General features: G+C 42.3%; 1 protein-coding gene across 2 annotated transcripts; it reads right to left on the bottom strand.

The window, feature by feature from the left end:
* Positions 1–539: 539 nt before the first annotated feature.
* LOC21392031 (cyanate hydratase) lies at positions 540–24,991 on the bottom strand. 2 transcript variants are annotated; one of them, XM_024162710.1, is made up of 5 exons: positions 24,651–24,991; positions 6,838–6,909; positions 6,298–6,406; positions 775–808; positions 540–672 (listed from the first exon to the last, which is right to left on the bottom strand). In XM_024162710.1, exons 1-5 carry the CDS (start codon positions 24,917–24,919, stop codon positions 668–670), a joined length of 489 nt encoding a protein of 162 aa, XP_024018478.1. In that variant the 5' UTR covers positions 24,920–24,991; the 3' UTR covers positions 540–667. The 2 variants fall into 2 exon arrangements, with proteins under 2 accessions (XP_024018478.1, XP_024018477.1); XM_024162709.1 differs by having other exon boundaries at positions 540–808.
* Between the last annotated feature and the right edge of the window lie 45 nt (positions 24,992–25,036).

Raw genomic sequence — 25,036 nt, 5'->3', positions numbered from 1 at the left:
CATTTAAGTGAGGGGCCATTTCAGACTTCTTACGTGGACTTAATTATGTTATTTCATTAAAGCTTTTTTTTTAAGTTGAGCTTTTGTTTGCTTAGGATTTTAATTGTTTATTAAGGAAATGTTTAGTTTATAGATTAAAATTATGTGATTAAAATTATTTTTAATTTACGTGTATTTTTTATGAAAGAAAACACTGTAATGAACCATGAACCATAATTCAAATTATAATTTTAATCCTCCAACCAAACGTTCCCTTAGTGAGTCCATTAAGGTTTAAAACAAACCCTAGTACTCCTTTATTTGATGGTGTAACCTCCAGGAGCAGGGGCAGACTTCTGAAAAACAATCTGAGAGAGTTTTTTTCTCCTAGCTGTTCTTCAGCAAAACTTGCAACGAATTTGACAAGTGTTAAAACTCGTGGAATTCAATCTCTTCTTATAATATTGGTTCTTGTTTGACATAAGCAATGGGTAAATATTTTTCTGTTCTTTCCAATCTGTTTTGGCGATCTGGGAATCGAATCTAGTTTGGTTGTCAGATTTCACAATTCTTTGTGAGGTTCACATCACATACTTTTCATAATTTCATACAATCTCAGTATGCAGTCCAAATAGTACTAGAGTTTGACATTGAAGACAAATCCTGGTGATACAAACTGTAGATAAATCTAAGCTGCACGTCATTTCATCAAAAAAAAAAAAAAAATTAAGCTGTAAACCAAAACAGAAACAAGAACTTCACAACTCCCGCTTTAGTATGAAGCTTTTCACTTACTTCTTTGAGGCCTTGAAACCATGTGCTCCGACTTCTGTCAGCCAGAAATAACAGAAAAATGTTAGCCATGGTCAAAGTTATAAACTGTTGGGAATGTTGTTCTATAATTATGAGATGTAATAAGATATTCACTTATTATTTAATAAAATAATTTATTCATTATTTTATGTGCATATATTATTGAATATTTTATGAATATCAGTAAAAATTTCATGATTATTTACGTGACCTTAAATATTGTATATAAGTGTTATATGCGATAGGATAATATACAAGGATAATAATCAAAACGACGTTCATAATGAATTTAATTAAAGTACGAAATCTTTAAATTAAAACATTACTAATACAAGTCATTCCCATTTAGAATGAAACGATGATATCTGCACTATTAATATGACGAGATATTGAATGAGTCTATTACGCATAATGAGATTATGCGAGATAGCGACGTAGACACAATATGAATTTATGATAATTTCCGTTAAGTATAGAAATTATAATTGAGTCTACCGATGATTATATATAAAATGATCTTAATCATGAGTTTTTAACAGACTCCTATTTATAGATTTATGCCTTTTAGTTTACTCAATACGAGTTCCGAGATCATGAATCATATTCCTTATATTTTAGAGACATGATGAAGTAAGTGATGGAAATAAATTCTTTATTGATGAAATCTTTAATCACACCAAGATCCACCATGTCAAATCATCAAGAAGAATAGACTTAAGCGGAAGCGTACCTGAGTCCATAGGAACGGATTGTTTCATGAATCTTGTGGTTATTGATTAATCTTTTGGTTCTTGATCTTCTAAATTATTCAGTATGAATGCCTTGAGAATGAATTCTAACTTTTCTAATGATGGGATGTCAGAAAAGTTTCATACATATAATTTGGGGACCACAACCATTTATATACAAGTCAACTTTTCATTATTTCTAATTTGACCCATCATAAAATAAGAAATAATGATTTGGTCTCTACACATATTAGGCCCACACTTATTAGATGGATTAAAACTCAAATTACCTAAAATCTTATTTGATCACTTTAAATGGGTTTCACTTAATATGATAGCATATAATATACAATTATTATTATATATGTATATATGCACGTCTAAAATCTAACAATACGTAGTCGGGAATGTTATTATACAATATGGAATTCATTCATTCTTGAGAAAGAAGTAGATAAATAATTCCCTTGAGGGTTAATTCGGTACTTGGACTTGTAGGAACTTCGATTCATGAATTTGTTTTATGAATCACTGTCCATTAGAGAATCAATGGTACTCAAGGATAAAGATGTAATTAGAGAGGTTAACAGATTTCACATAACTCTAATTATGAATTATTTATGGAAGATTAATCTATATGCAATGATTATATCAAATGGACACTTCACAGTTTAGAAGTAATTTATATCTATAATTACGAGAGAGCAATTCCAAGTTTATAGTTGAGTAACTATTGAAATTAATATAATTAATTAATTAATTAATTAATTAAAGAGTTTAATTAATTATTAATTTTATTAGAGCTCAGAATTATAAGTCCACGAGTCTCCGCGCCGTCCTTGTAATTATATAAGACACTAAGGGCAAAATGAAAATTTTAGAATTATGAAATTGTAAAATAAAACGCTCAAAGATAATTAATTGAAAATTAATTATAAATTAAATAATGTGATTATTTAAGTTTAAGTTTAAATTTATATTTTGAAACACACATGTGAAGGTGCTCACATAGTGTGAACGCACAGCACAGTGTGAATCCTTTAGGGATTCAAGTTGCTTGCTCTCTGTAGTTATCCAATTAACTTGGAATTGATTTAAGTTTGACTTAAATTGAAATTTGAATTTAAGTTAAAAATTGGACTGCATGATAAAAATTTGCAGATAAAGAAATTGCGCCTACCACAGGAAGGTATTCCCTTTGTGGTGGCCGGCCATATAGGATAAGGGAGAGAGTAGATTTTATTTCAAAATAAAATATGAAGTGAGAGATAATTAACAAGATTTATCTTGGAGATAAAGATAAGACTCCTTCTAAAAGTCTGACTACTACTCTATAAAATAAGAGATTGGAGAAAATTGTGAGAACATAGGTGGCCGAATTTTATAGTGAGGAAAGGAAAAATTTTCTCTCAAATTTCACGTCGTACATGTGTTGGTGTTTGTGGAAAACTTGAGTGTTTTCTTATTAATCCCGTTTTGTTTCAGGTGTGCCCACACACACGTCTTCATAGATTCAAGGAATTGACGAGGAAGATTCGGGTGTTCTAAACTAGATTGGAGCGAGAAACGTTCGAGGTCAAAGAATTCAAGATATCATCCTAATCGGTCGCTAGGTAAATTAATTTGATTAATTTATTCGTACATAAATTAATATAATCTATAGAGTCTATCAAAATTTTGTGAAAATTTTGTTATACGCGATCTGCTAATCACACGCTTCCGCATCCGAAATCGTTTCAGAAACCAACATAAACAGCTTAAGCAGATTCATAGCCCAGACCCGACATGGATTGAACGCAAATCAAGTAGACGTGTGGAAGAAAGACGAGAAACAAACTTTTGAAATATATATTAACTTCTTGGGATTTGGAAGATTGGTTTTGATAAAGTCCTTTCTAACAAAATACACTCCATGCAAACATTACATATATGTAGTGTAGCTCAACTTCAATTTATGAAGATTGAGGGAGCCCTTTTAAGAATCTGGGTCTACAAATGTAATAGGCACTTCACAAGAAACCAGAACGGAATACGGTATGATGAAAATGAAAGGAGATTGTTTTGACTAGTTTGATCCTAATTCCAAGGCCATGGCTTACATATTTTTGGTAGGATTCTGCCAACATAGATTGTGTTTTAGGACAATGTGAAACAAAATGAGTGGAAAATAACAGAGAGATTTACGTGATTCAACCTTTTGCATATGTTCATAGGCGACGATGTGAAGAAGTTCGACTAACAAACTCACAAAGAGATTGTAAAGAGTGTTAAAACCCCATACGCCCATAAATTTTGAGCCATATCCCAACAAACATGAATGAATGGTTCTTTCTCATGTGAGAAGCTGAGAGGATTATGTTAATAATTAGTAATCAATATAATAAGTAGTTAGTGGTTTGTTATTATGGTTGGTTTGTTATGTTTGTTAAGCTAGTTAGTAGTAGTATATAAGGAAAAGAAAGAGACTAGGGGGGGGGGGGGATTATTGATTAGAGTAAACTGAGAAAATTCTTGGGAGAGCTAGCAGACCTCTCGAAAGTCTGCAAATCTGTCTTGTAATCGAGTCTAGTTCTTGTTTTCAATAATAATCTTTTCTTGGTTCTTATCAAGTGGTATCAGAGCACTTTCTTGGGGGAAAATTCGGAGAAGATGGAGGGAACATATGGATGTTGGCAGCAATTAGAGAAGCCAATGTTTTTCGGAGAAGATCCGGATGCGTGGATAGCAAGAGTAGAAGAATATTTCTTGAAAAATCGATTTTCAGAGCAAGAAAAAGGTGATGTTTGTTGGGGAGTTCATGGAAGGTAAAAGCTCTTCAGTGGTTTCAATGGGAGGATAGAAGGCGGCCATTCGTTTGTTGGAGTGCTTTTAAGATGCATTTGTTTCAGTGTTTCCAACCAAAAAAGCGAAACTGTTCTATTGCGAAGATTGAAGCCATGGTTCAAAACGTGGAGCAACTTCTAAAGAGGATGGAGATGAGATTTGGAGCGGCAGCATCGTCGACCATAGCAGCAGATCGACGTCAAGAGCTATCAGAATGCAAGATGAACGATCTGGAGTCGAAATCTAGGTTTTTAGATCCTAGAGTTTCAAATCTTGGGGTTTTCGATAGTTCGCGACCAAATCTGGGAGACTGAATCCGACGAGCGGCGCTAGAGGAAGGGCATATTAGACTGCCGAAGGGGAAGGTGGCTAAACGCGAGGAGAACCCGCGCAGCGGAGGGGTCGATCTCAACCAGAATCGACCCAATCTGCGACGGGACCAGCAGATCGACGCCGATTGGGGCTTGGAAAGCCCATATCTGCAACGGGGAGGGTTGATCGACGCCGGATTTGGCTTGGGTGGTGCTCAGGGGTGGCAGGAGTTACGATTCGACCATAATCTTTTAGATCCACGGCTTGGAGGTCAAATCGGTGGGGAGCGGTGCCGTGGAGTGCAGATTGGCGATGGGTTGGAGCTGAACTACGACTAGAGGCCGCGCGAAGGAGAAGCGAGGGAAGGGGCGCTGACAGACGTGAAAGAGCAGAGAGGGGGGGGGGGCGATTTGACGGTGGGCTGTGGTCGGGGGGGGGGCGGCGGGCGCGGGCCGGTGACGTTTGGGGTTGGGCTCACAATTTCCGGCGCAACTGAGGCTGGGCTTGGCGATTTGGCTGCGGTTTGGACTGGGACACATGATTCCGGCGATGTTGAGGCTGTTTCCCGCCAGAATAGTAGTGACCCACTCAATTCCGGTGATATTATGGTTAGGACATGGAAGTTTGGCTCAAAACCTTTGGTTGGTGGGGCTGAGTTTCGAAATTCCAGCCAAATGAGGGTTGGGTCACGTGTTTCCGGTGTGGGCAGGTTCGATTCTTGCGTGATTGGGTCTGGGTTGCGTAATTCCAACATTATTGGGCTTACTTCTAGCTCAATAGGGGTTGGGCCTAAAAATTTTAAGGAAAGTGGGATCAATTTCAGCAAAATATGTAATGGGTCCTCAAATTTTGGCCCAAAGTGGACTGGGTCTAGGAATTCCAGCACTCCTGGGGCTGAGGATGGAGAAATTGACTTCATTGGAGTAGGACTTGGACACTCTGCAAATGGAAGATCTGATATTTCCCAGTTTGTAACTCCAAAAATCAAAATTTTTATGTTTTGTGGACTGAACAATGGCTCTAATGGGTTTTCTACTCTCAATTACACTTTCGTGGCACCTTGGTTTGTCACCGTTGAAGTTGGCTCTTCAAGAATTGCGATGCCCTTCAACATTCTGAAAGGTGGGCTTGACGACATGGGAAGGAGATGGCGTCATTCCACTGCGGTCACTTGACCACACCTTGAGGACAAGGTGTCTTGGGGAGGGGAGTAATGATAAGATTATGTTACTAATTAGTAGTGATTTGTTATTAGGGTTGGTTTGTTAAGCTAGTTAGTAGTAGTATATAAGGAAAAGAAAGAGACCGGGGGGGGATTATTGATTAGAGTAAACTGAGGAAATTCTTGGGAGAGCTAGCAGACCTATCAAAAGTCTGCAAATCTGTCTTGTAATCGAGTCTAGTTCTTATTTTCAATAATAATCTTTTCTTGGTTCTTATCAGAAGCATATTCCAATGGCATCAACCCAACCAATAAACTTCAGAAAGGAAAATGCTGGTATATATATTATCGTAGACTACATCTAAGGTCCAAAAGTTCAGAAATTTTCAAGCAAAGCAAAAAATAGTCTTTTACAATCCATTGCTTAACTTTCTGAGAATAAATTACTGCAAGAATAAGACAAGAAGACTTTGAACTTACCTGCTCACTATAAGGCAAATATTTCCCATCGAATGTCACAACCACACGATCCTTTCCGTCCACACCTTTGACTTTGTCCACTGAACAGTAGAAGTCTATTGCCGACATGCTAAAAATAATAAAAGTAAACAACAGATAAAACAAATTAAAGAAACTAAATTGGCTGAATTTTACATTGTTTACAGGCCATGTATTTCCATTGCAAAAGAGATTTGATGTAGTTGAATGTCATGTATTACTACATAACAATCACAGTAACACTACCATACCTTTTTCTTTTTCTGTTGGAAAGAAAATGCAGGAAACAAATAAAGAAAATTAAATGGGGAAAAAAGGAGTTGTCAAACATCTTAATCAAAAGCGTCCATGAGGGTAGTAACAAGTTCCAAGTATGAGAGCGAGAGAGTGTGTGTGTGTGAAGGGGGCATTAATTTTGCCCACTTTTTCATAGCTTTCTATACAAATTACAAACTTTGTGAAGCAATTACCCCATGAAACTACAATAAGAAATCAAGAAAGAATGACATAAATTTAACTTACATGCCATCACCAAACTCCTCATTGATAATTTCCTTGATGCTCTCACCAAAATGCATAACCGCTTCATTCAACCTAGTCCACCCTCGTACAAATTTAAAGTCAGAAAACGGTTACACCACAAACTACTTACTAAAGAGCTCAAAATTCATAGAGATGCGATATAAAATAAGACACTTGGTCTATTTTATTCTTGCCAATATCAATGCTAAAAAAGATTAAAAAACAAAGGTGTTACAGTGAAACTTCAAAAAGTCAAGGCAAAACGTGGACCTTCCACAACTGTTAGCTATTCTATCTTAAATTGTCAGAATTGCACAAACTTTAGCCCCCGTTTATTTCATGGGTTCGAACAATTGTGTTTTCTCTCACAAAATTTAAGTTTTTGTTCAAACTTTTCTGTTCAAATTGTACTGTCTTTTTCACCAAGGTGTGGTGGTGTTGTTTTGTCTGTGTTGATGATGTGGCAGATAGTTTTTTTTTTTTTTTTTTTTTTTTTTTACTTTTGTGGTTATTAAAAGTCAAAATAGGAACATTTCCTAATTTTTTTATTTTGGCTGAGATATAAATAGGTTGCGTGCTTTTCCTTCTTCTGCCATTAAACAAAGAGGTAGTCATTAAGAGAGAGAAAGTGTTCTTCTTGTAAGTCTTGGAGTGAAAACAAGAGTGAAGAGAGAAGAGGGTGTAATCTTTCTTGAATGTTCTCTGTTCAATACAAGAGATTTTTCTGCTGAGGTTTATTCACGGAGTTGTGTTCTAGATTTGCTCTGCAAGTTTGTGATCTGGTTGATTTTGTTCTTGAAGTTCTCTGTTATAATTTTAACACAAACCAAATGGGACGTTAATTAAAAAAAGAAAACTCTTTCATTGCTCAGTTGCCATTATCATGATTAACAGAAGCCACTCAAACCAAAATCTATAAAAAAGTGCTTGCAAACAATTCAAATGTGATTTTCACATTAGATTACGCCAAAATCTCGAATGACCAAAGCTTTAACTAGTATGTCTATATGCTGAGTGTGTGGAGCCTAATTATTGCATTGATTCAGAGTTAACACGCGGATTATAGATAGATCAACCTCATAATCATAGTGAAATTCTCCGAATGAAAGCGTGAAACACAAAGACACGAGCTTTTATAATTACTTCCACAACTATTTATTAGCTCTTCAAACTCACACTATAACAAATCGTTACACAAAACTAAACTTCAGAAACAAACCAACAAAAGCAGTAAACAAACAACAAAAATAACCAAAACCCATCAAAAGACCGAAATCGCAGAAATTGAGAAGACCCCACCTGTAAACGCAGGGTTCCTGGATCAAATTTGGGCCGTAGGATCTCATTGAAGTGAAAACAAGAGTGAAGAGAGAAGAGGGTGTAATCTTTCTTGAATGTTCTCTGTTCAATACAAGAGATTTTTCTGCTAAGGTTTATTCACAGAGTTGTGTTCTAGATTTGCTCTGCAAGTTTGTGAGCTGGTTGATTTTGTTCTTGAAGTTCTCTGTTCTAATTTTAACAATTGGTATCAGAGTCCTAAGGAAGAAGATGGGACAGCGAAATTCGACATTGAAAAGTTCTCGGAGAAAAATGATTTTGGTCTCTGGAGATTGAAGATGCGAGCATTGTTGGTGCAACAAGGGCTCGAAGAAGCTCTAGGAGGAGAGAAGAATTTGTCCAGCACTCTGTCAGAATAGGAGAAAAAGGACATTCTTGATAAGGCTCACAGCGATATAATTCTATGTTTGGGAGATCGGGTTCTCCGAAAGGTGTCGAAGGAGAAATCGGCCACTGCAATCTGGTTAAAGCTTGAAAATCTCTATATGACGAAGTCTCTTGCCAACCGATTGTATCTGAAGAAGAAGCTTTATACATTCAAGATAGCTACCAGGAAATCTATGGAAGATCATGTTGACGGTGAAATTTCGTCAACAAGATTGCGCCGGGTCACCCATTAGTATCCCGTAGGGTTACCGGCCTGATATTGGTGTATATTTGAAAATAATGTTTATGAACTATTCGTGTAAACTATGTGGTGAAGGAAATATGAATGTAATGCCTAAATGAAAGGACACACGAAGTTTATAGTGGTTCACTCTGTTAATGAAGAGCTATATCCACTGTGTTTTTGCATATATTTTCTCTGACTTTTTTAATTACATGTAGAGTAAGGAAGAGAGAGCCTTTTTTAGAGCCCAAGTTTACTTCAGGAGTGGTTTTTCTCTGTAGGCCTACCCACTTGAGTGCCTACTACCCTATGGGCCTAGACCCATAGCCTGCTAATCAACTTTTGGACTGTTCATTCATCCAGTTTGTCTCATATTACGGCTCTGCAGATTCCCTGTTATCCTTCCACTGTCCTTTGTTAGGCGGTTTAGGGGCTAGTAATTAATGCCTGCATTACAGACCTCTTCCAAACTCAGACGTAACTCCCTTGTCCACTCCAAGGCCTCTCGGAGGACGTGGGCCCACGTCTATTCCGCCTGCCTTCCGTACCTATATGGTAGGTTTAAACGCCGAGGGCAAAGGAAGCTGGTGTGACGGGTCGACCGCTGAGAACAAATACATGTCGAGGGAACACAAGGTCGATGACTTTTTAAGGGTCGGCGTCTAGACTTGGGTGCGTCCAGGAGACACGGAGTCGATGGTTTACCTGATGCGTCAATCATGGCCACGTGGAGCGCTGTCGTCATCCGACGTGTCGGTGCCTATTTTCCCATACAACATCTGCCTCCCAGGTTGAGGCTTTCCTTTGGACTGCCTCGAGCTAGGTTGGGATTTTGCACTGGCGTGTCTTTTCGTCTGCCTTGGGTGTGGGAACCTAAGTCCGAACCTGCGTTATGATAGCCCTGGTGCCTCGAGAAGTGCAAACGTCGCGTCGGTCCAACTACCACGCTGACGTGGTTTTTCTTTTGAACGGATGAACCCGAACCGTTGGATCACGCCCTTTTAGCTTCCCGCCCTTCCCCCAACCGCTAGATCGGGCTCCTGTATTTCCATTTCCAGATCTCTATTTATCCGATCGGACGGCTAGGAGTAGGGGGCTCATTTGCTATAAATAATCCCTCTTAAGGGTCCGAGTTTTTTTTGAAATCCTTTCGTCTTGCCGAAATTCCGCAGAAACTTCTCTGAGGCCGCTCGTTCTTCTTGGCGATATCTTTCAGTGCTCGCATACCCATCTCACTCTTCAGTCTCTGGTAAGCATTCCCCGCCTCTTCTGTATATCTTTCACCGTATTTAATCTATTTTTGATCTTGGTTGACCCCTTGAATAGGAGGAAAAATGGTTCTGAAATGGCAATAGGAATTGTGAGCAGTTTTGGGTTTCTGTTTGGCATTCTGGGTTAGCTTCGAATAGTCGTCGTTTGTGTTTGAATGGTCGTCGATTTATCCTAGCTTTAACCAACCAGGCTTTCCTAGTCTTGAGCCCCGAACTAACTTTTTCTCCCCTCGACTTATAGGACTAACCTTAGGTTCTTTCTTCACAGTAATGGCACCTAGGAGAAGACTACGTCGAGGGGGATCATCATCCGTGCCTCTTGTAAGGCCAGATCCATCGCCAGCTGCCGAGTCTTCCTCTATTCATACTGCCAGTGACTCTTTTCTGAGGGACGTCGAGGGCTACGTCCCTGATCCGAGAGACGACGAAGACAGCGTCGACCAAATGGTCGAGAGTGAAGATGAGGGAAATGGCTCTGAAGCTTCTACTTCTGGCAATTCCGGCTCTTTGGTTGGTGGCACCGCCGTCGGGATTAGTGGCCGGTCTATGGACGTTCCCGTTGCATCAGTTGGAGCGGACGAGGATCGGCCATGGTTCACCGCTGACTTTGTGGAGCCAAAAACCCGTGAGAGGGACATTATCTGCGCGTACCTGAAGGGGCACGTGGATGGTCATGGTTTGAGTTTCTCCTGCCAAACCCTCATTTTAGGGCGAGCCAACCCCCTCCCGGGTATATGTCTATATATACTCGGGCCCTTATAGCGGGGATGACCCTCCCCATTCACCCATTTGTCAAGGATTATTGCCAGCTTCATGGCATTTCCCCCACACAACTAGTACCAAACTTCTGGTATATTTTTGCTAGTATGTGGGTATTTTGGGACCGAAGGTTTGATGTAGATCTGCCTTTGGATGAATTTATTTTTGTATATAAATTGTGCCAGGTTCCCAGGTGCGAGGGCTGGTATTTTTTAGGTAGTTACGGGCAATCGAAGCCCGTTTTTGGGAGACTAATAAAGGGATTGCCGTCGTCGTCTCATGGATGGAAGCCCATGTTTGTTATGGTCAAAGGCCTGTTCGATGTCCACCCTGCGGACAGGCCTTTAAGCGAGTAGGGGCGAGAAGGTCATTTAGGACGCTAAGTGAGTGCCTTCGACTGTTTATCATTCCATCGTCCGGTTGTTATACTGCTGACCCCAAATTTTCTCCTATGCAGTTCCTCAAGACCGCCCCCAACTTTCTGGCAACAGGCTTGCTAGGGTGAGGCAGGCTTTTAGCTATTCGGAGGCCGACCGCCATATCAGCACACTATTGACTCAGGAGAATTTAGAACAATCCGGCCTCCTGTTGTCCCTTCCTAATCCCAACGATACCGACGCCGTTAAGGATTTTTTTCAGTTTACTGCCGGCAGTATCTCTTTATCCTCCTTTTCTTCTTTTTTTTTTTGACTTTGGCTTTGGTTGCTACAGAGATGAAGACCCTCCAGCTGCGCGTTCCTGGGGACAAGAGGCGCTCAAAGAAGCAGACGCCTCGTGAACAGCCGAGCCAAGCTGCCGGCACCAGAATTCCGCCGAGGCAACCTGTGGAAGAGGCCTCAGTAAAGGAAACGCCAAGACAAAAGAGGCCTCGGCAGGAGGAAACCCCTGTGGTACCTGGGCCTACGCCGGTGATTGATACTACCGACGCTGAGGCCTCGGCTTCTGAGATCTCTCCGAATAGAGAGCGCCTGCTGCTTCCTGGGGGAAGGGTCCTAGACCCGAATTTTGTCGTGTCCGATGTCTCCTAGGCCCAGATTGATGCCGCGCTGAACCCGCTCCCGCTTTTTTTGCCGTTTTCCAGGCCATGTATGAGTCCTTTTTTGAGCCGGACTGGAAGAGTGCCTCTCGTCTCCCCTTAATCGACCGTGCCCGTTAGCAAGTCTCCCTCCAAATCCATGTAAATTCCCTTTGTTTGCGGATTACATCAGTATTTATAGATGCATATTTTCCTTAACAGCTTCCCCATTTTTGGCAGTCTCTTGCCCTCTCCATCCTCAACTATTGTGACATGGTTGCGATAGATGAGAAGAGTACGCAGATGGAACGCATTGAGGGCCGCCTGAAGGCTCTCCTTAAGAAGGCGAAGGATGACAAGGAGGAGGCCTCTAATAGGCTTGTCCTCGTCATCCAAGAATTGGATGCGGCGAAGGCTGACTTGGAGGCTGCCAAAAAAGAGATTGCTTCCGTCCGCCAAGAGGCAGATGATGCCAAAGATGCCTCCCGCAAGGTAGGATATATTATTGGCAAGCAAGAGGGCTACGATTTAGGGAAGAAGGAAGGGATTGAAGAGTTCACGTCGTCTGCGGATTTTGCTTAGAGCAGCTCCAAGATTGCCACCAAGGCTGTTGCGGAGTTCAAATCCTTGGATGAGCTTCATGATATGCGTGCCAATGACATGTGTGGAAAATTGAGAAAGAACTAGAATATTTCTCATTGAATAATGAATAACGAAAATAAGTTTAAATAGGAGGAGATGCCCCAATCGATTCCTCAAAACAAGGAACTGATAAACTAAAACAATATCCCTAGTCCTAGGAAAGATAATAAACAGGAAAAATAAATGAGAGGTCCAGGTAAGTCATTATCCGAATCTCTTTATTTTTAGGAACCAAAAGGCTAACTTAACCCTAGTAATTTAAACACGAATTTCCACAACATGTTGTCTGTCGGAGAGCAAATTGTTGCCTGAATCAACAGACACCTCCCCGGCCTCAACCTAAACTTCCTCTATGAGCCTCCTTCTGATGACGAGGATTCTCCTGCCGGAGGTGATGGCGGTGAAGGCAACAGTGGGACAGCAGGGGGCAACCATATTGCTGGCAGAGATGCTTAAACACCTATTTTTTTTTCTTATATACATTGTTTTGTTCTTTTTATTTATAACGTATTATGATTTTATACATATATCATTATTATTGGGTTTGATTGTGATTTTGTTAAATCGTTGTCTTAGCAGATTTCTTAGAATTTGCCAAAGTGAATCATCTCTCCTCCTTGGAGGAGTCGACGTTTTATTTCACCCCTAAGGGTTGTTGTCTTAGCAGATTCCTTAGAATTTGCCAAGTGAATCGTCTCTCCTCCTTGGAGGAGTCGACGTTTTATTTCACCCCTTAGGGTCGTCGTCTTAGCAGATTCTTTAGAATTTGCCAAGTGAATCGTCTCTCCTCCTTGGAGGAGTCGACGTTTTATTTCACCCCTTAGGGTCGTCGTCTTAGCAGATTTCTTAGAATTTGCTAAGTGTTTTTGTGATCCGTAGACCCTTTACGCCCCATGTCTGTTTTAATAAACCTTAGTTTTTTTTTAAGCAGACATGTTAAGAGGTTGGTTCTTCTCGACTTATTTTTTAGCAACATTCTATAAATAAATTGATTTATACTATTGAATTTGTCAAAAAATACAACCGAGATGTGTAAGAATTCGTACATTATTGATAGTACAGCCTTAGCTGTTCTGTGTTCCATAGGTGTTGAATTCTTTTGCCGGCGCGGCCTTCTCGGATGTAGGTGTCAAGGCGTAGTATTCCTTTTATGCGGTAGGGTCCTTCCCAAGTTGGGCCCAGGGGACCAGTATTTTTTGACTTCGTGCTTTGCGTTACCCTTTTTAATACTAGCTCTTCTGGGGCGAACCTCCTTTGCTTGACATTTTTATTATAGTACCGCGCTGTTCTTTGTTGATAAGCGGCGAGCCGTAGTTGAGAATCGAGCATTTTTTCTTCCAAGAGGTCGAGCTCTCCATCCATTGCTTCCGCATTGACACCGTCACAATGCGCGACAGTTCTTAATGTCGGCGTTGTGATTTCGATCGGAAATACTGCCTCGGCGCCAAACGTCATAGAAAAGGGTGTCTCACCCGTGGTAGTCCGACTTGTCGTCCTATACGCCCACAAAACCTTTGGGAGTTCTTCAGCCCATCTTCCTTTTAAATCGTCCAACCTCTTCTTTAGAGTGTACTTTAAAATTTTGTTGACGGCCTCAACTTGGCCATTGGACTGCGGATGAATTGGTGCTGAGAAGTCCTTCCGAATGCCCAAATCATTGCAAAACTTGCGTGTTGAGGCGTTGTCGAACTGCTTTCCGTTGTCAGATGCGATTGAGTGTGGGACTCCGAACCTGCACATAATGCTATTCCACATGAAGTTAGTGCAAGCTGCCTCCGTGGTCGTAGTAAGAGATTTCGCCTCTACCCATTTAGTGTAGTAGTCTACTGCGACGATTGCAAACTTAAAGCCCCCGGCGCGAGGTGCAAGGGTCCATTCAGGTCGATCCCCCATTTGGCAAAGGGCCATGGGCTAAGAATGGAGGTTAGGTTCTCTAGGGGTGCTCTAGGAATTGTGGTATATTTTTTGCACTTATCGCAACGCCGAGCGTATTAAAACGCGTTTTTTTAAGCATAGACCAATAGTACCGCTGCCTCAAAATCTTAAGAGCTAGAGATCGACTCCCAGTGTGATTACCACACACTCCTTCATAGATCTCCCGGAGGACTCCCCGCGCCTCAGCGTCATTCAGGCACCGCTGTAAAGTCGTTGAGTAGCCTTGTCGGTATAGTACACCATCATACAACAGGTATCGGGCTACTCTGTATTTGATCCGCCTAGCCTCCTCCTTATCGTCGGATAGCTTTGCGTCTGCCAAGTATTGGATGAGATGGGTCATCCAATCTTCGACTGTCTGAATGGTCAAGGCCTCAACCTTCTCATCAATGGTCGGCCGCTCGAGTTCCTCGATGGAGACGACTCCTAGTATATCGGAATCCTTCGAGGATATGCTAATTTAGCCAAGGCGTCAACGTTCGTATTCTCAGCTCTTGGTACATGTGGTATCTCATAGCTTTTGAATTTAATGAGTTATGTTTTTACCTTTCTTAAGTACGCCCCCATTCTTTCGCCGCGCGCCTGATACTCTTCTTTTACTTGCCCGACGACTAGTTGAGAATCACTAAAGATGATAATTCTTTAAATCTTCAAGTGACTTGCCAATCGTAATCCTGCGATCAATGCTTCATATTCTGCCTTATTGTTCGACGCTTTGAATTTGAATCGTACAGCCAAAGTAATTTTGTGGCCCTCTGGACTAACAAGCATGACGCCGGCTCCCGACCCAACTTCACTCGACGCTGCATCCACGTAGACTTTCCACTTTACTGCCTTAATTTCTTCGTTTGTGGCTGGCGTTAGCCTATGAGAAAATTCTGCAATCAAATCCGCCAACGCATGTCCCTTGATGGCTGCTCGTGGCACATATTCGATGTCGAACTGGCTTAACTCTACCGACCATTTGAGGAGTCGACCAGAAGTTTCGGGTTTTTGTAGTTCCTGTCTTAACGGATGATTTGTAAGGACCTGTATTGTATGGGCCTGGAAGTAATGCCGAAGCTTCCTTGAAGCCACCATCAGGGCGAGAGTTAGCTGTTCCTTTTCGGAATATCTAAACTCGGCGTCCAAGAGTCTCTTGCTCACGTAGTAGATTTGCAACTGGATTCTTTCTTCATTCCTAATAAGCACAGAACTTACAGCATGTTCAGATACGGAGAGATACAGGCTCAGCCTCTCGCTCAGGATGGGTTTTGACAAAATTGGGGGCATACCTAAGTGCTCTTTTAACCTCTGAAAGGCTTCCTCATAGTTTGGAGTCCATTCAAAGTGCTTGCTTCCTTTCAAGGCGTCAAAAAAGGGAACGCATTTGTCCGTTGCTTTTGAAATAAACCTGTTGAGAGCGGCGACACACCCCGTTAGCCTTTGCACCTCTTTTGGCTTGGCTGGAAACTTCATATCCTGCAAGACTTTTATTTTCTCTGGGTTGGCCTCTATTCCTCGGTTGCTAACCATGCAGCCAAGGAATTTTGCCGACCCAACTTCAAAGGCGCATTTAAGGGGGTTTAGCTTCATGTGGTACTTCCTTAGTACGTCAAACATTTCTTCCAAATGAGTGACGTGCTGAGTCGCCCTAGCACTCTTTATCAACATGTCGTCGACGTAAACCTCCATCGATCTTCCGATTAGTTTGGCAAACATCTTGTTCACGAGCCTTTGGTACGTTGCCCCTACGTTTTTCAAACCGAAGGGCATTACCTTGTAGCAATAAAGACCCATGTCGGTTACGAACGACGTGTGTTCTTCGTCGGATGGATGCATGGGGATTTGATTGTAGCTGGAGTAGGCGCCCATGAAACTTAACATCTCATGGCCAGCTGTGGCGTCAACCATTTGGTCTATTCGGGAGAGCGAAAAACCGTCTTTCAGGCATACTTTGTTAAGGTCGCTGAAGTCGACGCATGTCCTCCATTTCCCGTTGGGTTTTTTTTTCACCAAAACGGAGTTTGAAACCCAGCTAGGATAATAGGCCTCCCGAATGAATCCATTGTTGATTAATTTGTCGACTTTTTCTTTTAGCGCTTCGTATCTTTCGGGATTTATTGGTCAGCACTTTTGACGTTTGGAGAGATATAGGGGGTCGACGTTCAACGCATGACACATGACTTTGGCGTCGATCCCTTTCATGTCGACATGAGTCCAGGCGAACACGTTTAGGTTCCTTTTGAGGAAACCCTCGACTTCAATTCTAAGTGCCGGAGTTAAGTCTGAACCTACTTTCAGCACTTTAGTTGGCTCGTCTTCATCCACCTGGACTTCTATCAACTGCTCGATTGGTTGAGACCAGGTGATCTCTTCTTGCACCCGGGGGTCTATGTCCTCCATGGCGCCTTGATGGACCATTCTGGCTTCTTGCCTCCCTGGTTGTTCGTACCCACGTAGGGCGTCGGAGTATGCGACTCGAGCTTCGTATTGATTGCTTTTCATCTCGCCCACGCCATTTGGAGTTGGGAATTTAACTTTCTGGTGGTAGATGGAGGTTATTGCCCCTAGTGCCTGAAGGGTCGGCCTTCCAATCACAGCGTTATACTGCGATCCTCCCCTTATTACCACGAAATTTGCCATTGTTGTGGCTTGCCTAGGTTTTTTTCCATGTGGTTATAGGAAGCCGGATTGTCACTTGGGGGATGACAGAATCCCCAGTGAACCCGTATAACGGCCGAGATGTTTTCTCTAATTGTTCCTTGGGGATCCGTATTTTTTCTAGGCAATCAGTGTATAGGAGGTCCACCGAGCTCCCGTTATCCACCAGGATTCTGCATACGGTGTGATTCTCAATTATTGCTTCTACTACCAAGGCATCATTGTGGGGGAAATGGACCCCATTTGCATCCTCCTCGTTGAACGCACATAAGCACTGTTGTACCTTGCTGTTTTCGCTGTTGAGAGATTCCAAAACCTCTCCAGGTATACCCCTCTGGCCTCATGGGCATAATCCTTTTGAGACCTCCTTGAGTCTCTCCCAATATAGAGACCGCCGAGGACGGTTCTTATGACGTCGACGGGCTCTCGGTCCTCTGGTTGTCGATTCTCCTCTCGGCGTCGGCCGTCGTTCTGGCCGCCATGGCCGTCATTCCTTAGTCTCCGCTCCGCTTTGAATTCCTGCAGCCTTCCTTCGCGGATCACTCTCTCGATTTCATCTTTAAGGTCGGCGCAGTCATTAGTGTTATGGCCGACGTCGCTGTGGAATCTGTAATATTTGTTCTGGTTCATTCGGCTTGGGTCCAACCTCATAGGTCTGGGTCGGCGTAACAAATTCTCTCGTCCAACTTGGTTGAACACCTCTACGACCCCTACAATAAGCTCATGGTAAGAGCCATACCTCTAGAACGGGCGAGGCTTACGGCGCTCGTCTTGCCTCGGCTTCTTGGCATCTGGAGGGTTCAGCATTGAGGCAGGTTGCTTGTCTCCGTTGCTTCGTCGCTTTTTGCCGTCTTGCTTTCTTGCGATCGACCCTTGCTCGGTTCCTTTATTTTTGTTGTACCTGTGTTCAGGGTCGTTTGCGTCAGCTTCCTCGGCGTTGATGTATCCTTACGCCCGCGCTAGGAATTCTTTGTAAGTCGACGGGGGCTTCTGGTTTAGGTCCCTTTTAAATAGAGTAATTTTCTTCATGCTGGACAGCGCCCCCATCAGGGCCTCCCGGTGAGTTATATCTATTATGGCTGCGACGGCTTCTCCGTACCTTACAAGCCATTCTTTCAATGACTCGTTCGGTTTTTGGTAAATCGTTGTTAAGTTCGGTTTTGAAGGGACATACTTTTTCACTCCAATAAATTGGAGGGAGAAAGCTTCTTTTAGTTCATTCCAGCTAGAAACGGAGTTTGGTTTAAGCGTTCTGAACCATCTTCGGGCAGAATCCGTCAGATGGTTTCGAAAGGCTCGGCACATGATTTTCTCTGCGTACCCATGCAGAAGCATGTGCCCTGTGTACATTTCTAGGTGATCTTCTGGATCCCCTCTACCATCATATGGTGGGATCGGCGGCGACCGATATTTGTCTGGAAGAGGCGGCGCCATGATTTCCGTGATGAATGGGTGGTCGTGCGTCCGACTGGGAGTAATGTCGACGTTTACCACCTCTGCCATCTGTCCTATGTTTTTCTTTAGGCCAGCAACATCACCTGTAAATTTTTCTTCTAAGCTCGTCATTCGTTCTATGATGGCTCGTGCTTCCTGCGGAGCCGCCCACTTTCGAAGCTCCTGCCCTCCGTGCATTCTACCTGCCCGCTGGGTTTCTGCCCTCTCGTATTGACCCCGAATCTCCAGGGATATTTCTACCTTGGTTCCGAGGTGGCACTTTGGGGTTCTGCAAGTCTTCTGCCACTCTGTTTTCTTGAGCTCGGCGTATGGCAGCCCTCCGACGGTTGCCGAGAGATTGAGATGGTCAAAGTCTCTGGTTGCCTCTAATATTTTCATTGTCCCCGATTCCTTCTGAGGCGCCTTGGCGGTCACCAGGATTTTGGTTTCCTGCCATGGCTGCTTCTGATGGTCTCGGGGCATCTTCCAGTGGTGGCATAGAGTTTCTCCCGTCCAATCTTTCGACGACGGTCATTAGCCCCCGCACCAAGTCTGTCAGAGTGTTGAGCTGGGCTTGCATCTGCCCTGGGTCAGGTTGTGGCACTTCTGGGGGTGGAGCCTCATTTCCTGCCCGGGGTTAGTTTTCCCCGCTTCCGTCATGAGCCGGAAGTGTGGTGTTTTCCTCCATCTGGCTGCCTTGGTTGGCGGTGATGTCTCTTCTTCTTGGAGGCATGGTCGCCGATTACTTCTTTGTCGGGGGTCAAAATGTATGAACCAGAGATTCTGGGTTCGGTCCCCAGTGAAGTCGCCAATTGTTGACAGTGAAATTTCGTCAACAAGATTGCACCAGGTCACCCCTTGGTATCCCATAAGGTTACCGGCCTGATATTGGTGCATATTTGAAAATAATGTTTATGAACTATTCGTGTAAACTATGTGGTGAAGGAAATATGAATGTAATGCCTAAATGAAATGACACACGAAGTTTATAGTGGTTCACTTTGTTAATAAAAAGCTACATCCACTGTGTTTTTGCATATATTTTCTGACTTTTTTAATTACATGTAGAGTGAGGAAGAGAGCCTTTTTTATAGTCCAAGTTTACTTCGGGAGTGATTTTTCTCTATAGGCCTACCCACTTGAGTGCCTACTACCCTATGGGCCTAGACGCATAGCCTGCTAATCAGCTTTTGGACTGTTCATTCATCTAGTTTGTCTCTTATTACGGCTCTGCAGATTCACTGTTATCCTTCCACCGTCTTCTGTTGGGCGATTTAGGGGCTAGTAATTAATGCCTGCATTACAGACCTCTTCTAAACCCAGACGTAACTCCCTTGTCCACTTAAAGGCCTCTCGGAGGACGTGGGCCCACGTCTATTCGGCCTGCCTTCCGTACCTATATGGTAGGTTTAAACGCCGAGGGTGAGGGAAGCTGGCGTGACGGGTCAACCACTGAGAACAAATGAACGTCGAGTGAACACAAGGTCGATGACTTTTTAGGGGTCGGCGTCTAGACTTGGGTGCGTCTAGGAGACACGGAGTCGATGGTTTACCTGATGCGGCAATCATGGCCATATAGAGTGCTGTCGTCATCCGACGTGTCGGTGCCTATTTTCCCATACAACAGATCACATGGATGATTTCAACAAAATCATCCTCGATCTTGAAAATATAGATATCAAGATTGAAGATGAAGACCAGGCCCTGCTTCTCTTAAGGTCTCTTCCCAGTTCATACGAAGCCCTAGCAGACACATTGATCTTTGGGCGTGACAGTCTCTCGCTGGAGGAGGTACAAACTGCGATCATGTCAAAGAAATTGAAGAAGCGAATTGAAGGGCGATCAGAGGAAGCAGATCATGGATCTGGAGAAGGCTTAACTGTTCGAGGTTGGTCTGAGAAGAGGGAATGGAGAGGACACAACAACAAGGCAGGAAAACGAAAGTGTTTCATTTGCCACAAAGAGGGGCATCTCAAGAGAGATTGCCCAGATCAAAAGAAGAAGAAAGTTGTGGATGAAAAGTCCGAAAACGGTGATGCAGACATTGCTTCAGAGAGTGGTTATGAAAGCGCTTAAGTTCTCATGGTTTCAAGCAACACTGAAAATGAGTGGATTCTTGATTCGGGGTGTTCTTTCCACATGACCCCAAATCAAGAATGGCTTCAAGATTACTCAAGGATAGATGGTGGACAGGTTCTGCTTGGAGACAACAAGGCCTGTAAGTGTACAGGCATGGGCACAATTGTCTTAAAAACCTCATCAGGGGACGTTCACAAATTGACTCGGGTAAGGCATGTCCCAGAATTAAAAGAGAGATTTAATTTCTTTAGGTATGCTTGATGTAGAAGGTTTTAGTTTCAAGGCAGATAGTGGCGTGATTAAGGTGTCAAAGGGATCAATGGTGATGTTAAAGGGCTTCAAGGTAAATGGGCTATATGTTTTGCAAGGAAAGACAGTAACTGGAGCAGTGTCTCTTGTTGGAGATAAAGCTGGGGACATGGCAGTGCTTTGGCACAGGCGCTTGGGGCATGTGAGTGAAAAATGCCTACTGGAATTGGACAAGAAAGGGTATCTGAAAGGGGACAAAATTGGAAAACTGCAGTTCTGTGAACACTGCATTTATGGGAAGGCTCAGAGATTGAAATTTTCTACAGGAATGCACGTCACAAAGGGGATTTTGGATTATGTGCACTCAGATCTTTGGGGGCTTCTAGAGTTTTCTCAATGGTGGAGCCAAGTACTTTATGTCCATTATTGATGATTTCTCCATAAAGGTATGGATTTTTCTGTTGAAAAATAAAAACCATGCCTTATCTACTTTTATTGAATGGAAAACGTTAGTGGAGAATCAAACCGGTAGGAAAGTGAAGAAACTTAGGACAGACAATGGATTGGAGTTCTGTGCTGATGAGTTTCATGCCTATTGTAAACACAATGGCATTGCTAAGCATCATACTATTTACTGGAACGCCCTAGCAAAATGGATTGGCAGAGAGGTTTAATAAGACCATATTAGAGAGAGTGAGATGTATGCTCACTAATGCAAATCTGTCAAAGTCATTTTGGGCAGAAGCTGTCAAAACAGCTGCCTACCTAATAAATACGTGTCCTTCTATAGCCATTAATTTGGAAACCCCTGAAGAAAGGTGGTCGGGTCATCCACCCAAGTATGAGCATCTAAAAGTTTTTGGATGCATTGCTTATGCTCACGTTAAGCAAGGAAAATTAGAGCCCAGAGCAAAGAAGTGCATCTTTCTGGGATATCCAGAAGGGGTTAAGGGTTACAAGTTGTGGAATCTTGAGCCTAACAGAGCCAAGGTAATACTAAGCAGGGATGTAACTTTCATAGAATCTGAGTTCTACAAGAAGCAACCACAAACTATGAGTACAGCTGCAGAGGAGTCAAATACCGAGAGAATAGAAGTGGAGGTGGAGGCCATTAAGGCAGCAGGAGGAGTTTCAGGACAGGAATCTGTTGGGACAGATGTGAATGAGCAACTAACAGAAGATGAAGATCCTCTAGATAGTTATACACTAGCTCGGGAAAGAACTAGAAGAGATGTGAGGCCTCCAATCAGGTAGGCTATGCAGATTTGATCTCATTTGCTTTATTGACTGCTGAGAGTCTAGAAGAGAATGAATCAGTCACTTTTAAGGAAGCCATGAGCTGCACTAACAAAATAAAGTGGAAGGAAGCTATGAGGGAAGAAATCGAATCTTTAGAGAAGAACAATACATGGGTTTTAGTGAAAAGGCCAGAAAAAGAGAAATTAGTAAGCTGTAAGTGGGTCTATAAGCACAAAGAGGGCATACCAAGAGTTGAGAAGCCGAGGTTTAAAGCCAGACTAGTAGCTCGGGGTTTTACTCAACGAGAAGGCATAGACTTCACATATGTATTTTCTCCTGTAGTGAAGCATACTTCCATAAGGATATTGCTTGCACTCACAGCCTTTCATGACATGGAGTTAGAGCAGCTTGATGTCAAGACTGCTTTCTTGCACAGTGAGTTGGAAGAGACTATATATATGCAACAGCCAGAGGGCTTTCGTGTTAAGGGCAACGAGGATCATGTGTGTCTCCTAAAGAAGTCACTATATGGTCTCAAACAGTCACCGCGTCAGTGGTATAAGAAATTTGATGATTTCATGCTGAAAAATGAATTTTGCATAAGTGAATATGACCATTGTGTTTATTATAAACACTTGGCTTCAAAAAAACTTATCCATCCACTTCTATATGTAGATGATATGTTGGTGGCATGTGCAGACATGGAAGAAGTCACAAAAGTCAAATTCATGCTGAAATCTGTGTTTGAGATGAAGGATCTTGGACCAGCAAAGAGGGTCCTAGGTATGGAGATACTGAGAAACAGAGAAAAGAAACTACTATTTCTGCATCAACAAGGCTACACCAGTAAGGTTGTTGATAGGTTTGGTATGGCGGATTCAAAGGCAGTAAGCACTCCACTAGCACAACATTTTAAACTGTCAGCACAAGCTTGTCCTGTCACTGATGAAGAAAAGCTGGAAATGGAGAGGATACCATATTCTAATGCAGTGGGAAGCTTAATGTACTCGATGGTGTGTACAAGGCCTGATTTGGCGCACTCTGTAAGTGTTGTAAGCAGGTACATGGCTAGAGCAGGCATGGAGCATTGGAGTGGTGTAAAGTGGATCCTGCGATATCTCAAAGGGTCTAAGCAGTTTAGTTTGTTATATGATGGAAGAAAATAAAATGATAAAGTGGTAGTGGGATTTGTGGATTCTGATTTTGCAAGAGATTTAGATAACCGAAGATCCCTCACTGGTTATGTGCTTCAGGTTTATGGATGTATAGTGAGTTAGAAAGCATCACTTCAACCTGTGGTTGCCCTATCTACAACAGAAACTGAATATACTGCCTTGACTAAAGCAGTAAAAGAGGCTCTTTGGATCAAGGGGTTACTTGATGAATTGGGAGCTAAAACACAGGCTACTACGGTATATTGTGATAGCCAAAGTGCAATTCACTTGTCAAAGAACCATATGTTTCACGAACGAACTAAACACATAGATGTAAAACTGCATTTTGTGAGGGACATTTTGTCCAAAGGAAGTGTCAAGGTTGATAAGATTGACACGTATGATAATCCTGCAAATATGATCACAAAAGTTGTACCACTAGGAAAATTCAAGCATTGCATGGAACTAATAAGGGTAATGGGTTACAGTGAAGACTGAAGACCTGTGCAATGGAGTTTCAGCAGAAGTTCAAAGAACAGTCAAGGTGGAGAAATGTTAATATTGACTGTCGTTTTTTACCAAGGTGTGGTGGTGTTGTTTTGTCTTTGTGTTGATGATGCGGCAGATAGTTTTTTTTTTTTTTTACTTTTGTGGTTATTAAAAGTCAAAATAGGAACATTTCCTAATTTTTTTATTTTGGCTGAGATATAAATAGGTTGCGTACTTTTCCTTCTTCTGCCATTAAACAAAGAGGTAGTCATTAAGAGAGAGAAAGTGTTCTTCTTGTAAGTCTTGGAGTGAAAACAAGAGTGAAGAGAGAAGAGGGTGTAATCTTTCTTGAATGTTCTCTGTTCAATACAAGAGATTTTTCTGCTGAGGTTTATTCACGGAGTTGTGTTCTAGATTTGCTCTGCAAGTTTGTGATCTGGTTGATTTTGTTCTTGAAGTTCTCTGTTATAATTTTAACACAAACCAAATGGGACGTTAATTAAAAAAAGAAAACTCTTTCATTGCTCAGTTGCCATTATCATGATTAACAGAAGCCACTCAAACCAAAATCTATAAAAAAGTGCTTGCAGACAATTCAAATGTGATTTTCACATTAGATTACGCCAAAATCTCGAATGACCAAAGCTTTAACTAGTATGTCTATATGCTGAGTGTGTGGAGCCTAATTATTGCATTGATTCAGAGTTAACACGCGGATTATAGATAGATCAACCTCATAATCATAGTGAAATTCTCCGAATGAAAGCGTGAAACACAAAGACACGAGCTTTTATAATTACTTCCACAACTATTTATTAGCTCTTCAAACTCACACTATAACAAATCGTTACACAAAACTAAACTTCAGAAACAAACCAACAAAAGCAGTAAACAAACAACAAAAATAACCAAAACCCATCAAAAGACCGAAATCGCAGAAATTGAGAAGACCCCACCTGTAAACGCAGGGTTCCTGGATCAAATTTGGGCCGTAGGATCTCATCGGAGGTTTCATCATCTCGTGGATAAGATCTTCGGTCAGGTCGGGCAGAGAAGCTCGTAGCTTTTGGGCAGTCTCGGGCTTGAGCTGAGCTTGGCGTCGAAGAAGCTGGGCAACGTAGACGTTGGTGAGTCCAGTTTCCTGCGCTATCTCACCGTACGACTTGCCGGAATTCTGTTTCACGGACTGTAGACGACTGGTTATGATTGCTTTGTTCTCTGCCATTTCCGACCGACAGTGGTCCCAGTGAAGAACCGAACGCTTATCACGAGAAGAGAAGAGGGAGATATTACAGAAAGAATACCCAACAGTGATATATATAGACACACACACGTGTGTGTA

Source organism: Morus notabilis, unplaced genomic scaffold (genome assembly GCF_000414095.1).
Source record: "Morus notabilis unplaced genomic scaffold, ASM41409v2 Scaffold810, whole genome shotgun sequence".
Classification (NCBI taxonomy): Eukaryota; Viridiplantae; Streptophyta; class Magnoliopsida; order Rosales; family Moraceae; genus Morus; species Morus notabilis.
The sequence above is the reverse complement of the archived record's forward strand: the minus strand, read 5'-3'. Positions and strand labels throughout refer to the sequence as shown.

Excerpts from the sequence above, each read along its gene's own strand:
- LOC21392031 (XM_024162709.1), bottom strand. The coding sequence starts at position 24,919 with ATGGCAGAGAACAAAGCAATCATAACCAGTCGTCTACAGTCCGTGAAA. Across the intron at positions 6,407-6,837 it reads GAGGAGTTTGGTGATGGCAT|CATGTCGGCAATAGACTTCT; the intron begins GTAAGTTAAATT and ends TATTATTTTTAG. Across the intron at positions 809-6,297 it reads ATTTGCCTTATAGTGAGCAG|AAGTCGGAGCACATGGTTTC; the intron begins GTAAGTTCAAAG and ends TCTGGCTGACAG.